Genomic DNA, 17,954 nt, shown 5'->3' with positions numbered 1-17,954 from the left:
GATCACAGTAATGCTGATGCGATGTCTAGATTGCCTTCCCCACCACACGTTACACCCAATAGGGAAGAAGTGTTCTATTTTTATACATTGAACTGCCAGTCACTGCTGAAGAGATTGGTAGAGCAACCAAACTTGACCCAGTTATGTCAAAGGTGTATGATCACATCGCAAATGGCTGGCCAAACCAGGTATGAGAGAAAGATATTGATCCAGTCTTCATTCGTAGGAATGAATTATCAGTCAATAAATATTGTATCATGTGGGGTGCAAGAGTGGTTATACCAAATAAATTCAGGTCCAAATTATTCGGAGATCTTCATGACCAGCACCTGGGAATGTGCTTGAACAAGAGTTTTGCACACAGTTACTTATGGTGGCCAGGTCTCAATAAACATCAAAACATAGAAAATAGGTGCAGGAGTAGGCCATTCGGCCCTTCGAGCCTGCACTGCCATTCAATAAGATCATGGCTGATCATTCCCTCAGTACCGCTTTCCTGCTTTCTCTCCATACCCCTTGATCCCCTTAGCCGTAAGGGCCATATCTAACTCCCTCTTGAATATATCCAATGAACTGGCATCAACAACTCTCTGCAGCAGGGAATTCCACAGGTTAACAACTCTGAGTGAAGAAGTTTCTCCTCATCTCAGTCCTAAATGGCCTACCCCTTATCCTAAGACTGTCCCCTGGTTCTGGACTTCCAACATTGGGAACATTCTTCCCACATCTAACCTGTCCAGTCCCGTCAGAATCTTATACGTTTCTATGAGATCCCTTCTCATCCTTCTAAACTCCAGTGAATACAGGCCCAGTTGATCCAGTCTCTCCTCATGTGTCAGTCCAGCCATCCCGGGAATTAGTCTGGTGAACCTTCGCTGCACTCCCTCAATAACAAGAACGTCCTTCCTCAGATTAAGAGACCAAAACTGCACACAATATTCCAGGTGAGGCCTCACTAAGGCCCTGTACAACTGCAGTAAGATCTCCCTACTCCTATACTCAAATCCACTAGCTATGAAGGCCAACATACGATTTGCCTTCTTCACCGCCTGCTGTACCTGCATGCCAACCTTCAATGACTGATGAAACATGACACCCAGGTCTCGTTGCACCTCCCCTTTTCCTAATTGCCACCATTCAGATAATATTCTGCCTTCGTGTTTCTGCCCCCAAAATGGGTAACCTCACATTTACCCACATTATACTGCATCTGTCATGCATTTGCCCACTCACCTAACCTGTCCAAGTCACCCTGCAGCCTCTTCGCGTCCCCCTCACAGCTCACACCGTCACCCAGTTTAGTGTCATCCACAAACTTGGAGATATTACACTCAATTCCTTCATCTAAATCGTTAATGTATATTGTAAAGAGCTGGGGTCCAGAACTGAGCCCTGCTGCACTCCACTAGTCACTGCCTGCCATTCTGAAAAGGGCCCGTTTATCCCGACTCTCTGCTTCCTGTCTGCCAACCAGTTCTCTATCCACGTCAGTACATTACCCCCAATACCATGCGCTTTGATTCTGTACACCAATCTCTTGTGCGGGACCTTGTCAAAAGATAGAGTACATCGTTAGTCAGTGTATTACATGTCAATCGGTAAGCAAGAAACAACATCATTACCATTACAGCCATAGAAATGGCCTCCCAGGGTGTTGCAAGGGCTAAATATCGATTTTGCTGAGCTAGAAGGACAGCAATTGTTCATTGTGATTGCTAGCCATTTGAAGTTGGTCGAAGTGTTTCCAATGCGGGAAACAAGAAGTAAAACATTAGACATTTTGTGAAAATTATTTTCTTCACTTGGCTTCCCAAAAGAAATTGTTTCTGATAATGGACCACAATTTTGTTCAGAAGAATTTGCATAGTTCATGAGCAAAAATGGTGCGAAACATAACAAAGTTCCACTATACCACCCTGCTTCAAATGGTGCAGCAGAGCACAGTACAAATTGTAAAATGTGCCCTCAAACAGATATTGGATCCAAATCCAAAGAAACGACAGTTGTCATTGGACCACAAATTGCCAAATTTTCTAATTACGTATTGTAATACTCCTCATACAACCACTGGCAGAACACCAGCAGAGTTGTTTCTCAAACGACAGCCACGAACCAGATTCTCATTTTTAAAAGCAAACTTGGCACAGTCCGAAGAAGAGAAACAATTAAGACAGAAAGAGAAACATGATAAAGGTAAAGAGAGAGAAGTGACAAATTAAATCAAATCAAAAAGGTGAGAGTGAAGAACCATCACCATGAATGGTTAAAGTGGTTACCAGGAAGAGTGGTGAAGATGTGGTCTTCGCACTTATTTGGTCAAGATGTTTGATCAGGGACAGGTTAGGTTTGTGCACATTAATCATATTTTACCTACAGATGTGGAAAGAATTGATTCTTGGAAACGATTCAATTATTTCTGACTCATCAGGCCGGGGAACAGAAGGAGCAGCATGGCAGCCTGGCCCAGCAGCCTGCGCAGTCCCCGGCCTGCGAGCACCATCGGAGCAAGCCGGAGAGTGGAAAAAGCAGCATGGCGGCCTGGCCCAGCAGTCTGCACTGCCCCCGGCCTGCGAGCACCATCGGAGCAGGCCGGGGAGCGGAAGGAGCAGTGTGGAGGCATACCATTCCAGGGTACAGCACGTGCTGGAGCAGGAGAGCAACGGCAGTGAGGAGGGCGACTGGACATCACCAAGATCCAGGCTGCTGATTGGAGCGTGGGCAGGTACAGCAGGAGCGGCGAGGTCGGGGCGAAGGAGCGGCGCGAGATTTTAGAGCGGCGTGATCGGGGCCCAGGAGAGGCGTGCGTTCGGGGCCCAGAAGAGGCGAGGTCCCAGGAGCAGCATGGGCCAGGCCACACTGCGATGTGTGCATACTAAGTCCGTGCAGCAGAGCTGGTCTCCAGTCGTCTTGGATAACCTTTGCACTGGACCAAGACCTAGCTCTGTCAAGCCAGTGTGGTGGCTAGTGCGCAATAGCCACCACACGTTAAAAAAATCCACGCACAGGCATCTTCCACCCTTCAAGAAGTAGTTCTGGATCTGAAATATTAGGTCCTTCATTGAAATACGTGTGAACTTTTTGGTGTGGAAGCAAGTCATCCTTGACTCAAGGGACTGCCCATGATGATGAGTCTTATTACAAGTACAGTACCAGTAGCATATCGTACATCAAATGTACTAGAAACAAGTCCAAAAGAAAGTCAAAATTTAAGTCCGAGTCCAAGTCAGGCAGACAAACAGTCTGAAGTTGTAGAGTTCAAATGTAAATCAAGGGCATCTCTTGGAGGAAAACGTTTTTCAGGATCAGCCAAGAATGAGTCTAAATTCAACACCATGTTTGGGAAGTTCTGTTTGAGCGAAGGTATCCTCTTTGAAACAGAAAACCAGTGTTTAAGCTTGATTTGTAAATATAGCAAAATAAGTCCATATCCTTTGTTATGTATAACCAATGCAAGTTTTGTATGATGATTGTCTGTTATAATTACTTCTTCATTAAGAAGGGAGAAGTGTAATATATATAGCTCCACCCAGTGAACTACTGTGGTAATGCAGCCATTGCTGTTTACAACAATAAAGAGGGAACAGGTCACCAGACAAGTTCCTGAAGTTATCAGCCATCTTAAAGCCTGTGCGTTTGTGAGATCGTACAGAAGATATCACAGCAGGGCAGAGACGGGGGATGTTACGGAGGTGGAAATAGGCGGTCTTAGCTATGCTGCGGATATGTGGTCGAAAGCTCATTTTAGGTTCAAATGTGAAACTAAGGTTGAGAACAGCCTGGTTCAGCCTCAGACAGAAATTGGGAACAGGGATGGAGTCAGTGGCTAGGAAATGGAGTTTGTGGCAGGGACCGAAAACATTGGCTTTGGTCTTCCCAATATTCAATTGGAGAAAATTTCTGCTCATCCATAACTGGATGTCAGACAAGCAGTCTGACAATTTAGAGACCGTGGGGGGTCGAGAGAAGTGGTATTGAGGTAGAGCTGCGTGTCATCAACAAAGAAATATTTTGAGGCCGGGAACTGTGCATTCATCTTAGATTTTGTAAAGGCTATCATCCAGTTTAAAAGTAGTCTACAATTGCATACAACAACCACCATTTATTAAAAGTTGAAATAGTTACTAAGGGGTATTCAATACTCGCCCTTCCATACCCTGCCTCCCTTCCTATCCAGTGTTAATCGCACCGCATCAGAATTTTACATCAGTAAATCTGCCATTACTAGAGGAAAATAAGTTTATAAGTTCAACAAAAAATGAATCCTTAGATTTTTTTTAAAATCTTTTAATGCCATTCAATTTTCTGTTGCCTTCCAATTCTTTTTTCCATTAAAGGATTTAAAAAAAAGTTTTAAATATTCTTTCTTTCAGCAACAGCAGATTGGTTATTAATGAAAGATAAACTTTTAAATTAGTGCTTAAAACTTTTTTCCCCAACAACTCATTTAAGTGGAAATGGGTTTAAAAATGTTTTATTTTTTTTTAAATAATGCTAGTTGATTGTGCAATGCATTGCAAAAAAAATGTATATATACACCTGTATATTGGTTCTTAGTGACTACACTCCAAAAGTACTTCATTGGCTGTAAAGCACTTTGAGACGTCCGGTGGTCGTGAACAATGCTATATAAATGCAAATTTTTCAAATCTCTCCCCAGTGCTGCTAGTGGATGATATTATGTACATTGGCATGGCAAAAACAGTAAGCTGGAACTCTGCAGTAGAATGATACAGGAGAAACAGCGTAAAGAAAAAATATATGCTGGTATTTTTTGGATGTGAAACTCTTCTGTAATTCTAAGTTACCCTATAGTAACTAGTGCTGCACACAAAACACACATACAAAAAGAGGGCAAACTAAGTTTGGACGTTTTAATTGGTCAACAATTCTGACCTACTTGCAGAAAATTACAAATGATCAAAAAATGGCTGAATTCACAAAATTTCAAGAAGAGAATTGGAACGAAATGAGGGGAAGTTGTTAAGGAATAGAAAGAATTCCGTTCATATTAACCACCAACACTGCCTCAGACTATCCCTATTCTAATTATGCACCGAAGAATTTCGAGACATACATTCAACAGGAATGTGATTAGCTGATGCTGTAATTTAAAAAAATGCACATCTCCAAATTATTCACCATTGGATTCTAGCGAAATAATGTTCTTAAAAAAACATTTAATGATATTTCATATTCAAAAATAGGCTATAAATGCAGAATTATATGTAAGTATAGCAAGGATTTTACAATGACCAACATTGATATGGATCTCACCATAATCTATTGCAAGTTTTACAACAACTCTCAGCCAATCAGAATTCTGCTCTGCAGCTACTTGAATCCCACAATCTAATTGATCCAATGATCAGAAATGGTGTGTCTGTTGCCTCAGTTCATATTAACTTTTCAAACTGTAGAGAAATAAATACCTGATGGCAGATGTGGCAAACACCTGGCCATTTGATCCAACACTGAGTACTATAATGGATGCAATCACGACAATCAGATCTGCAAGTCAAAATCAGACATGCCAATTAGTTCCAAATACATTATTTTAATCTTTTCAAGATAATGTCCCAAAAATTCATTACATTGGTAGCAAACATTCAAAAACTACACTTGAAACAATTTTCAAACAGCAAATTCAAGACCATGGTAAACTTCAGTTTCTATTTTATTTCAATCTCAATGAAAATTACAACTTATAGGTAAAAAATGCTTAAAATTTCAAAGTTATATTTTTCTCCCACATCAGTTGAAAGAGCAATGAAGAGGCCTGCTCCCATGTGCTTCTGTGACTCGAGAGTGGCCTGATTTGCTCTCTTCCTCTGTTCACCAAGATGATGTTACTGTAAGAGCACTTGGTGTATTCAAAACTTTACTCCATATGTCATTCAACTAAACCAATTTTTTATAAAGTAATAGTAAATCTATACTGTGTTGCAGTTCTTTAAAAATATTTTGGCAATCGTCACAAAGTCAGATACTTATCCAGAACCTCAAGTTGTTCTGCTTGACAATTAGCTCAAGAAAACATAGTTGGTTAAAGTTAAGATATTCCATGAAATCCTCACCTATGATTGAAATAGGTTTTCTGGCAAACCGAAGTCTTCCTTGAACACCAACATATTTACTTCTGCAGCCTGCAGACCACAGCCGTACCATATATTCTGCACCGAAAAAAACCACTAATACAATTTCCTAAGTAGAGAAAGAAAGAACTGTTGAGCGGATTCATTTTTGTACACGGACATTTAGAAATTACTGCTTACAGTAGTAATGGAAAAATGCTTAAAACATTCTCAGGACATTTTAACAAAGACATTAACCATTTAAGAGTTCAAATTGCCAACAGAGGAGTGTCATGAGAATAAGTTACTCCACTATCATTGCCAAGAGCAATTTCCAGGTTTCATTCTCGATAACCTTTATGCAAGTTCCACATTCTAATGTGTGCAATGGTTTACCGTTTTGGGTGATTCATTCCCTTTAAAGCACATACCACGGAAGACATTTCTAAACCGTTTTAAAATTACATATTCATTTTTCATCCCGCTGATCCTTTAATCTTCTGTTTGCTTTTCATTTTCATCTCTCTTTACTTTCCATATCTTGTGTGTGTTAATTACCCTTGATATTTTTTCTTTTTTGGTTCAATCACTTTCAATTTGTTCAGCACTTTCACTTAATTATCATAATCTTTAACTGCTCCATTCTTTTTGCTTTGCAACTCATTTCATTCTCTTCTCTCATCATACTGTCTTCCCTTCCATAAGATATGGGTATAAAGGGATAAGCTCATCTTCAGTACTCATTAATATGTTTCGTCTTCATAGGCGGTCCCTCGTATGGAGAATGACTTGCTTCCACGCCAAAAAGGGATGAGTTCACAAGTGTTTCAATGAAGGACCTAATATTCCAGGTCCTGAACTGCATGTTGAAGGGTGGAAGATGCCTGTGCATGGATTTTTTAAACACGTGGTGGCCGTTGCACACTAGCCACCACACGGGCTTGACAGAGTTAAGTCTTGGTCCAGTGGCAAGGATTAACCAAGACGACTGACGACCGGCTCTGTTGCACGGACCTAGTGCGCATATATATCGCAGCGTGGGCTGGCCCATGCTGCCCCATGGCCCTCGCCTCTTCTGGGCCCCGATCACTGCTCTGCAATCTCTCACCACTCCTGCACCCCGATCTCACCACTCCTGCTGTACCTGCCCATGCTCCAATCAGTGACCTGGACCTTGGTGACATCCAATCCAGTCGCCCTCTTCACATTATTTTCTGTGCATATTATTATCTAAGCATATTATTTTCTAAGTGCCCTGTTACCACGTCCTTAATAGATTCTAGGATTAGACATTGCAAGAGTTAAATGATCCTCAGCTTTTGGCTAGAACTGCTGTTCTGCAAAATCCACGGCTTTCGGACTCTCAGGATGAGGTATGATCACAAGTATCCTTGTTATTGCAAAAACGAATTGTTCTTGCTCAGCTGGTGAAGGCATGTTGTCGGTGGCAGCCTGGAACTCAGTCACGCTATGCCACTGGGCGTCAGTGAGCGGGGTGCTGGGCTCTGGGTCGCGCTCCCACAGCGACAGCTCACTCACATCCGCAGCCACCTCCGCCATTCTGTTCCGGTGCTCCAGGAATGTTTAAAGTTAATGGCACCATCTATAAAATCTATAAATTTTGATTTCACACTTGCATTCATAAAAATTACTAGCACTTAAGCCAGATCTCTGTAGATCTAGGCTAACTGAATTCTACTAGATATAATCTAGTAGTTGGTGTACAGAATAAGACATTTATGTTCTAATCCCTGGGTCTCAATCACTTATCTAGATATTGGGCAGGAAGAAGTACATTCCAGATTGTAGGGTACATGAGACATGCTTACAGGAGTGGCTGGTGACACTGAACTCAAAAAAAATATATATATATAGCCCAAAAACATGACAGTCCATGCAGAATAGGACAACAATTTTTTCTATCCATACTATACTGATACAAAGCCATTTTTCTGATAACACCCATGAGGAAGTTTTAACTTCTGTATGGCTTGTACTGTTGGCAGCTGGAAAGAGTGCTAGGCAGACTTTTGTTATAGGTATTTTCTTCTACTTGGTGTCTTTACAATAAATTTATTGCATGTATCCAATATATCATAGGAGGAGTATTGAGCTGATGCATCCAAATTTTCCGAGCAGTCTAGTGGCTGTATTTGTCAAGTGCATTCAATTTTCCTTGTGGGCTGAGAGGAGCAGCTGGAATTAATGCAGTGTCATCTGAATTACCAGCCAGAGCAAAGATAGATTTTGTAGAATCCTTACACACTAGAAATTCTTATTGTAGGAGACTGAATTCTGATAACTAAAATTTATGATGGTGGGCTGGACTGTGACTCTCAAGTCTGCATGCATCTAAATGTTCATCTTCATTTATTTTTAGTGACAGCATGTACATAATTCAAGTGCAGCAAGATGATTCGATTTCAGAATTTCATGATAAAGATTTACAATTCTTGATTGAACGGCTCACTATTCCATGTCTTTACGTGTCATTCTAACAGTGTTGCCTTGACTGTGGTCCACATCATTCTGTGCAAGTGCAACTGAACCTTCCAGCTCACCCCTACTGCAAAGGTGGGGCTTTCATTTCTGCTCAGCTGGATTAAAAAAAATAATAATTTTAGTTCAAGCTTTAATTTACTCAAAGGCTATTTCAAACATAGACTCAAATCTTCTAGAGATCTCCCATGACTTTCCAGCATATTTGATTAAACCTTGCATCTTTGGTACTTTGCTGAGCTTTCACCCTCAAAACTTTCCTCAGGTTGGAATGTCTGACTGCAACCTGCATGGCATAACAAACACTAATGTGCATCTGGTGCACTAGTAAAACAGTGTTAGTTCTTGCCTTCCTCCTTTTTACAGATGATACTGCTGAATATCTTACAGCAATTTTGTATTTGCTATTGCTAAAGTAACCACTGCCAAAATTAAGGGTTTTAAATAAGAGAGAGTGAGATAGAAGGAATTAATAACATAATTGAAGAGGAAATTCAATATTCAAGGGATAAATTTGTGGCAATCGAGTGTGGTTTTCTATTTTGCTCAAAGAAAAAAAAACAGGACCACAGGGGCCAAAATTGGTGTAACACAAGTTCCGCCCGTTTTTTGGCAGTCCCCGGGTGGGGCATCATTTTTTACCGGCCAGTACTGCTGGGGCCGAGTGGGCGGGAATTCCATCCCCCTTTGCTCGGCAGTAACTGGAGCGGAGTGCAGCTGGCAGCGTGCGGCGGAGGAGGCCTTCAGACTCGGGAATCTTCGGCTCCTGAGTTGTGCATATGCGCACACTGCTGTCAAGCTCCACCCCCCGATGGGCACCAGAGAGGTCAGAGACTGCCGGCCTGAGACCTGGGGCGGTGGGGAAGAGACGGGGACGCGAGACACACACCGGAGGCACGCGGACGCGAGAGAGAGAGACCAGGGGCGCGGTGGGGGGGGGGGGGGGGCACGAGAGAAAGACCGTGGAAGGGGTGCGCGAGATAGACTGGGGTGCAAGAGAGACTAATAAAATTATTATAGTTCATTAATAAAGGAGCAAAAAAGGCTTTATCTCGATCATTTATATTATTGCCCAACACTCGAAAATATTACAATCCATTTAAAAATACATCAAACTGTGGAGAACTATAAAGATCTATCTAATATCAAATAAACCTGTCAGCTCTGTATACATACCGCCCACTTAAAAGCACCTTCTCCAGGAGGATATGCAGTACCGGTGGTATGTCATGAATTTTGCATTTTTGGGCGATATGACGGCGGTCTGCATGGGCAGGCGGTGTGCATACCACCCAGAGATATGTCACTGATGAATTTTCTGCCGGGCGGTATGTCGGCAGCATGTACCCATTTTTTGATTAAACTTGTGTTTTTGGGCGGTAAGTCGATGAATTTCGGGCCCCTAATGTTAACCTGTCCCAATTCTGACGAACAACAATGGGCACAGTATGTATATGGGCCAGTAATGCAGGTGGCAAAATGTATTAATCTTACCCCAGTGATCCTTCTCGATGGAAATAAACTTTTGATTCTTATTTCCCACAATGACTCACTTTTGGAGAAATGTGCTCATCTCTAATAATTGCTATTGGCACCCAATCAGATTCATTATTGCATTTTTCTGAAGGATTCTTTAACCTCAGCTGCCTGAGAAAATGTGTGTTGTGTGTGAAGAATCTGGCAGATATATGCCAAAACAGAGACAACACAATAAATAGTATGCTAATTAATGTTGCAATGAACTTTATCTAAAAGCTTTATAGATCTAGCTCAAAACCTTCACAAAATAGCTCAAGTGTTTTGAACATTTGTTGCTTTCCCTGAATGAAGAGAGTGCAGCACATCAGTCTTACTGCATGTAGAAAAAACTAGAGTGGGGCCACAAGCAGCAAACCAACTCTGGACTTGACATCAAGCCAGGAAACAAAAAATGAAGGCTATTTCAAGTAATTGGTTGAGACACAAACCATCGCTGACAATAAATGCATGACTTACTCCAAACCAAGATCAGGAATGAACAATTTCCCACAGTCCTTGTTTTTTTTGCTCTTAATAAACCATTGATTGTAATTTTATTTTGTGGCTTAAGGATTTTTTTAAAAATCATCAGCACAGCACCCGTTATCAAGTTCATTTTATTTTACATTTATGCCCATTTTATAAGCCACACTTAGCTACTTTTCATGATCTCAGTTATTATATCAAAGACAAAATCTATTAGGTATAAATAATCTGTTTTCAGGTATATTAATAAAGTGTCTACAAATTTTCTTGACTTTTTCCCCTACCAGCTGACTGGCTAGCTAGATGAGGTATCGAAATTAACCCTCGCGACTCATTTTACAGTTCAACCAGTAAGTTAATGGTTGAAACTTTGTAACAATTAAGCCATTGCCAAGACTAATAGTAAAACAGAGCATAGCCAAACTAAAGAAAAAGCACAAAAATGGAAAGATGGAATTTCAAAATTCGTCATAGACCATCAGTTTATTACACAATTATTTCACCAAGAGAACATTGTTTCCAAGTCACCACCACCAGCACACTGCGGCTACTGTATGTACAATCTACATGATGCACTACAGCAACTCGCCAAAGTTACTATAACAGTACAAGTGCAGCGTCCAAAATCCGGAACCCTCGGGACCGAGGCCATTCTGGATTGTGTGTTTTCCGGACCTTGGAACGTCTTTCTGACATCATGAATCCAGAAACACCCAAGCCCAGGTTTGGGTATTTCCAGATTTCGGAAAGTCAGAAAGTGGGGGGGCGGGGGGTACCTGCCGAGGAGCTTTTCGGGCTGTCTGGGGCCCACCAAGGAGGTGTTTGCGTCGGGTGGGGCCCCGCTGAGGAGGCCGTCAGGCGGGACCCCGCAGAGGTGGTGTTCGGGCCAGCGGGCTCCGCTGAGAAGTTCGTGCAGGCCGGCCCCGCCGAGGTCGTTGTCGTCGGGCAAGGCCCCGCCAAGAAGGTTATCAAGCCAGCAGGCCCCGTCAAGGATGTCGTCGTCAGGCGGGGTCCTGCCAAGGAGGTGTTCAGGCTGGCTAGCCCTGCCGAGGAGGAGTTCACGCGGTCCGGTGAGGAGGCCCCGAGGTAAGAGCGACGAGGCTAAGGGCGGCGAGGCAAGCGGCAGTGAAGCGAGGCCCCGAGGTCGGGCAGGGTTGGCTGGTCCGGATTCTGGAACATTTTACGGATTCCAGATGAGCCCCCCACGAATTGTCCTCGAGTCCGGAACAGTCCAGATTCCTGAACTCTGGATTTTGGATGCTGCACCTATACCTGCACCTTTTCTACCTATAAGAGCAGCAATGGTTCGGGAGCCATTACCTCCAGATTTCCCTCCACATATCATCCTGACTTGGACATATATCACCAGTCATTCATCATCATTGCGTCAGAATCATGAGACTCCTCCATCCAACACAATTTTGTGAGCACTATCACTTCCGCAGTTCAAGGAGAAATGCCAGTACCGCCACCTCAGGGCAACTAGGGATTGGCAAAATGCAAACTTGTATGCATCGCCCACATCCCGAGATGAAAGAAAAAAAACAAATTTCAGGTATAATTGATCCTTTCATTGCATTATTTCACAAAATATCCAAAGAATTTGGATCCCCAAAACAATCTTTTTCTCATTGAATTAAGTCAACTCAGTTTGTCTTACCACACAATTGAAAAAAAAAAATCAATATGGATTTTCAGACCTTGCTGAATTACTTCGTCAAAAAAAATGAATTGGCTTTCAGATGGACCATCAGCTTCTAACTGCTGCAAGAAAATCATGTTAGTATTCAATTTCTGTGGGTAAATCATGAACATGTGCGATTTTAATGCTGGAGTTTAGGCTCGGAGCAAATCCTTAACCTCAAACTATGTACAGGCCGAAAACTGCTTATGCTTGCCTCGGTTTGAACTGGTCTGTAACTGCCGAAATGTGCTTGTGTAATTGATGTGATTAACTCATGTGTGATTAATGTAATTAACTTATGTAAGCAAAAAAATCACATGGAGAGACTCTATGTCCGCCGCTAGGCAGGGGCTGAGACGAAGCCGACAGGGACCAATCATGGACAGGTCATGCGCTCGAAGAGCCAATCACTTGGCTAGAAGGGCTCATGCCCGAGCAGATTATGCACGCGGGACTCTATAACAAGGACAAGCCGAACACGGATCGTCACAGCGGAGAATACAGAACTACAAGCGAGAGAGGATGCAGTGATGTAGATGTGACCGAAGCCAAGTTGGCGTGCTCCACTGTCCGGGACCAAAACGGGAAATAAAGCCTGTCTAGGCCTGGTAATTACTGCCTCTATTTTTTTTAAGCTTTTATACTGTTAGACTTAATAAATTATTCCTACTTGTTGCCATGTGGTAGTCTCACTGTCAATTCTTATGCCAGGTCTGAACGAAACCTTACACTGTGCAGGTGCAAATAGTGAGGCTTCAAAACTAAGTTGACCAGGCCTAATTGACTATATTTGGGGCATTATTTGATGACATTTCCAATCCTGAATTGTTCATTATTTTCTAAGTGTGATTGTCTAATGTACATTTTTCTTGGAGGGGACAGGGAGAAAGGTGTTCTGTCTAAAAATTTTAAAAATATCCATCAATTGGTATCTTGTGGAAACAGTAACATTTATTTGACTAGATTCAAAGGAACTACAATAGAATTATAGAATTATTTCGCACAGGAGGTAATTCAGCCTATTGTGTCCATGTTGGCTCTTTGAAAGAGCTATCCAATCAGTCCCACTCTCCTGCTCATTCACCACAGCCCTGCAAATTTTTACAATTCACTTTTGAAAGTTATTATTGAATCTGCTTCGACCACTCTTTCAAGCAGTGCATTTCAGACAGTAACAACTCACCACAAAATTCTCATCTCTACTCTGGTTCTTTTGCCAATCAGCTTAAACCCATGTCCTCTGGTAACTTATTCTCCTGCTAGTGGAAACAATTTCTCCCTATGTACTCTAACAAAACCCATCATAATTTTGAACACCAAATAAATCACCCCTTACCCGTCTCTCCTCTAAAGAAACAATCTCAGCATCTATAGTCTTTCCACACAACTGAAATCCCTCATACCTGGCACCATTCTAGTATATCTCCGCTCCATTCTCTTCAAGGCCTTGCCATCCTTCCTAAAGTGTGACCACCAGAATTGGACATAATATTCCAGCTGAGGACTAACCAGTGTTTTATTGCATAGCGTCTTTGCTTTTATACACTATGCCGATTGTTAAGTTTCGAATAACTCCACGAGGCTAAGTACGGTGAGCTAGTTCAGGCATGACCTTACTCCAGTTTATTTATTCTCTGAGGATTCAACATGGCTGCCAACATTATATACACGGCTTACACGTGTCTGCCAGTGACCATTAGGACTCCGACAGTCGCGCCCTCCGGTGGCAGGTAAAACCCAGTTAACATACATAACACCTATATTTATAAAGCCAAGGATACCATATGCTTTTTTAACAGCCTTATCAGCTTGTCCTGCCACCTTCAAAGATTTGTGTACATAAATACCCAAGCTCTCTCTGTTCCTGCACCACCTTTAAAATTGTATAATTTTGTTTATATTGCCTCTCCTGATTCTTCCTTTCAAAATACATTACTTCTCTGCATTAAATTGAATCTTCCATGTGTCTGCCCATATCACCAGTCTAATTTAATAAGTGAATGATATGCTAGCAAAACATAACTGCAAAATCTGGTGCACAGGTCGCATTGAGACATGACACACCCCTGTAATGCTTGTGCTTTCAATAGAATCCCCGATTTGTGTGTTATACTGGTATATTTAGTGAACATATAAAAGATTAACAGGCAATCTGCTCAAGATGGTTAAAATGTTAAAGGATTTGGTAGGGTACATACAGAGAAACTATTTCCTCTAGTGGAATAATCAAGAGCAAGGGGACAATCTTAAAATTAGAGCGAGGCCATTTAGGAGTGACCTCAGGAAGCAATTCTCCACAAAAAATTGAAGTAGTCGTCTGGAATTCCCTCCCCCAAAAAGCTGTGGTTGTTGGGGAAAATGGAACTTTCACGACTGAGATGGATTGATTGTTGTTAGCTAAGGGTATCAAGAGATTTGGTGCATGGCAGGTAAATGAGGTTGAGGTACTGATCAGCCATGATAAAATTGAATGGTGGAGCAGGCTTGATGAGCTGAATAGCCTACTCCTGTTTTTAAGTTCCTATGTTCTAAGATGTGATTTGTATCCCAGCTTTTACAAGCAGCAGGTTTATGCAAGTAGTGTCAATGTAGGACTCTTTGGCCGGAATTTTGCTGGCTCTCAGAGGACAGGATCAGTGGCAGGTCAGCTGTAAAATTTAAAATGATTGATAGTGGATCGGGACCCCACTGTTTAGCCGCCGCCACGCTACTTTCCCAGATGTCGAGTCTATCAACGCTGAACAGACCCGACATGCATTAGCGGGGGAAGCAATTTAGGTGATAAGATCTTGTTAAGAGACTATTAAAGACAGCTGAACTTACCAGTTTACTAGTTTTTCCACAAGATTCCCACTGCTCATGGATCACGTTAGGTAGGGACGTCGGGAGTTGTGTCAACATGATTTCATTTCTTTACCCGCCAGCTGCAAATGTGCTGTAAAAGCTCTCATCTCACAGCTGTTCCCTAGCCACGATCAAAAGCTCTTGCTTACTGCATTTGGAAGGCACATGGAGCTTTGTGCAGGTTGCAATTCTTTGGAGCAATCTCTCTATTCAGTGTCACCTCATTGGAACAACCTCTCACACCATTGACAGATCGCTTCTGTCATCTCAAGTTCACCTGCCATCTATTACATTAGCATTGGTGTCCTTGAAACTCTCATATCTTGGTCCTCAGAATCCCACCACAATCAGACCCAACACCAGCAGCACTGGGCACACCAGCAGCACCAACTTCTCCACAGATGCAGCACAGGAAACAGGGCATCAGCACCTGATCACATTGCTGCCCGGGATGGCCTCACCATGGCCAGATTTAGTTCACTTGATACTGTACACACTGGCTGTCACATGGTGCACCAAGTTGGCACACCCCCACACCAGCATCATAAAGCATGCCTACAATGCCCAAGCCATTCCGTTCACACTCATCGTCATTGCGGGTCACTGTTATGTCTCACCATTCACTACACCTCACTAAGCCACTTCCAAAGGTGCACACAAATCTGTAAAAGAAGGCAAAGTGTTGAAAATAAAGATTTCAATGTTTGACAACACATTAACAGAAACTTCACATGAACATTGGCAAAAATAACCAAGTGTGTTGTTAGTTGGTATGCTTGCACTAGGATGAGGGGGAGAGTGAGGGGTGGCTAGTGAGATGGGGATGTGATAATATATAGAGAGAGAGGGGAATGAGGGGAGGTGAAAGATAAGTTGGAGAGAGTAAAGATGTACAGGAGTAGGGTAGGGAAGGCAGAGTGATGGGGATGTGATGAGTGGTACAGCAGGATGAGGTGGAGTGTGGTTTTGCAGTAACGTTTCATGACATACTGAGATAATTGAAAGGTTTGCGTCACTGCAGCCTGGTCTTCCTGAGGATATCCCTGCTTGTGCCCTCCTGTGCAATGTGCAACCAAGCAGCGTTGGTCTCCTGGGGAGGTCTCTTCCGCCCATTGGGGGAGGAGGACCTTCTTCTGTGTTGTGACTCACTCCATAAGCATATGGAGTCCAGGGAGCCGGGGTGTAGCCCTGCACCTCTGTACAGTGCTGGTCAGTTTTTGCAACAGCTCAATGGCTATAGAACTCCAACAGCACAAATGTCAAAATAAATTTACGCATGGTCCCTCTAAGGAAACCGGCTGATGATGCATCATCAAATGACATCATCAGAACCGCTTCCTTCTCATTGGCCAGGAACCGCGCTGGGTGGGCTTAACTAGTCCAATTAGGGGAAAGTCGTGTAGGAGGCCGGGATGGAAACGGGAGCGGAGTCAGACCCCGCCATCGACATCGCCTGCTTTCGTAGGCGAAATGTGGCCAATATATATATATATATATATAGGACATCATTTTAGGTACTATAAAATCATTTGTTTTATTAAAGAGCTAGCAGAAAGTTATTTTGGAGTGTATATCCAATTTATCTAATCTGATGATTATCCAAATTCTTACATTTTAATTACTAAAATTCTAAATTAGCAATCTTGTTCTGCGAGACCCCTTGAGGAAGAGTGACCATAATATGGTAGAATTCTTTATTAAGATGGAGAGCGACACAACTAATTCAGAAACTAGAGTCCTGAACTTAAGGAACGGTAACTTCGACGATATGAGGCGTGAATTGGCTAGAATAGACTGGCAAAGGATACTTAAAGGGTTGACAGTGGATAAGCAATGGCAAACATTTAAAATTCATGGATGAACTTCAGCAATTGTACATTCAAGTCTGGAGTAAAAATAAAACGAGGAAGGTGGCTCAACCACGGCTAACAAGGGAAATTAAAGATAGTGTTAAAGCCAAGGAAGAGGCATATAATTTGGCTAGAGAAAGCAACAAACCTGAGGACTGGGAGAAATTTAGAATTCAACAGAGGAAGGCTAAGGGTTTAATTAAGAGGGGGAAAATAGAGTACGAGAGGAAGCTTGCAGGGAACATAAAAGCTGACTGTAAAAGCTTCTATAAATATGTGAAGAGAAAAAGATTAGTAAAGACAAACATAGGTTCCTTGCAGTCGGATTCAGGTGAATTTATAATGGGGAATAAAGAAATGGCAGACCAATTGAATAAATACTTTGGTTCTGTCATCACGAAGGAAGACACAAATAACTTTCCGATTGTACTCAGGGACAGTAGGTCTAGTAAGAAGGAGAAACTGAAGGATATCCTTATTAGGCGGGAAATTGTGTTAGGAAAACTGATGGGATTGAAGGCCGATAAATCCCCGGGGCCTGATAGTCTGCATCCCAGAGTGCTTAAGGAAGTGGCCATAAAAATAGTGGATGCATTGGTGATCATTTTCCAACAGTCTATCGACTCTGGATCAGTTCCTATAGACTGGAGGGCAGCTAATGTAACACCACTTTTTAAAAAGGGAGGGAAAGAGAAAGCAGTTAATTATAGACCGGTTAGCCTGACATCAGTAGTGGGGAAAATGTTGGAATCAATCATTAAGGATGAAATAGCAGCACATTTGGATAGCAGTAACAGGATCGGGCCAAGTCAGCATAGATTTATGGAAGGGAAATCATGCTTGACGAATCTTCTGGAATTTTTTGAGGATGTAACTAGCAGAGTGGACAAGGGAGAACCAGTGGATGTGGTGTATTTGGACTTTCAAAAGGCTTTTGACAAGGTCCCGCACAAGAGATTGGTATGCAAAATCAAAACGCATGGTATTGGGGGTAATGTACTG

At 42.4% G+C, this 17,954-nt stretch overlaps 1 protein-coding gene across 1 annotated transcript in view; it reads right to left on the bottom strand.

Annotated features, from left to right (window-relative positions):
- Nucleotides 1-17,954, bottom strand: part of kcnq1.2 (potassium voltage-gated channel, KQT-like subfamily, member 1.2) — a 1,103,902-nt gene that overhangs the window by 994,767 nt on the left and 91,181 nt on the right. The window contains exons 3-4 of the mRNA XM_070901706.1: nt 6,075-6,201; nt 5,430-5,508 (exon numbers count right to left, since the gene is read on the bottom strand). Coding sequence (XP_070757807.1) covers nt 5,430-5,508; nt 6,075-6,201 — 206 coding nt within the window. The remainder of the gene's footprint in view (nt 1-5,429; nt 5,509-6,074; nt 6,202-17,954) is intronic.

Source organism: Pristiophorus japonicus, chromosome 15 (assembly GCF_044704955.1).
Source record: "Pristiophorus japonicus isolate sPriJap1 chromosome 15, sPriJap1.hap1, whole genome shotgun sequence".
In the NCBI taxonomy this organism is placed as follows: Eukaryota; Metazoa; Chordata; class Chondrichthyes; family Pristiophoridae; genus Pristiophorus; species Pristiophorus japonicus.
The sequence above is the reverse complement of the archived record's forward strand: the minus strand, read 5'-3'. Positions and strand labels throughout refer to the sequence as shown.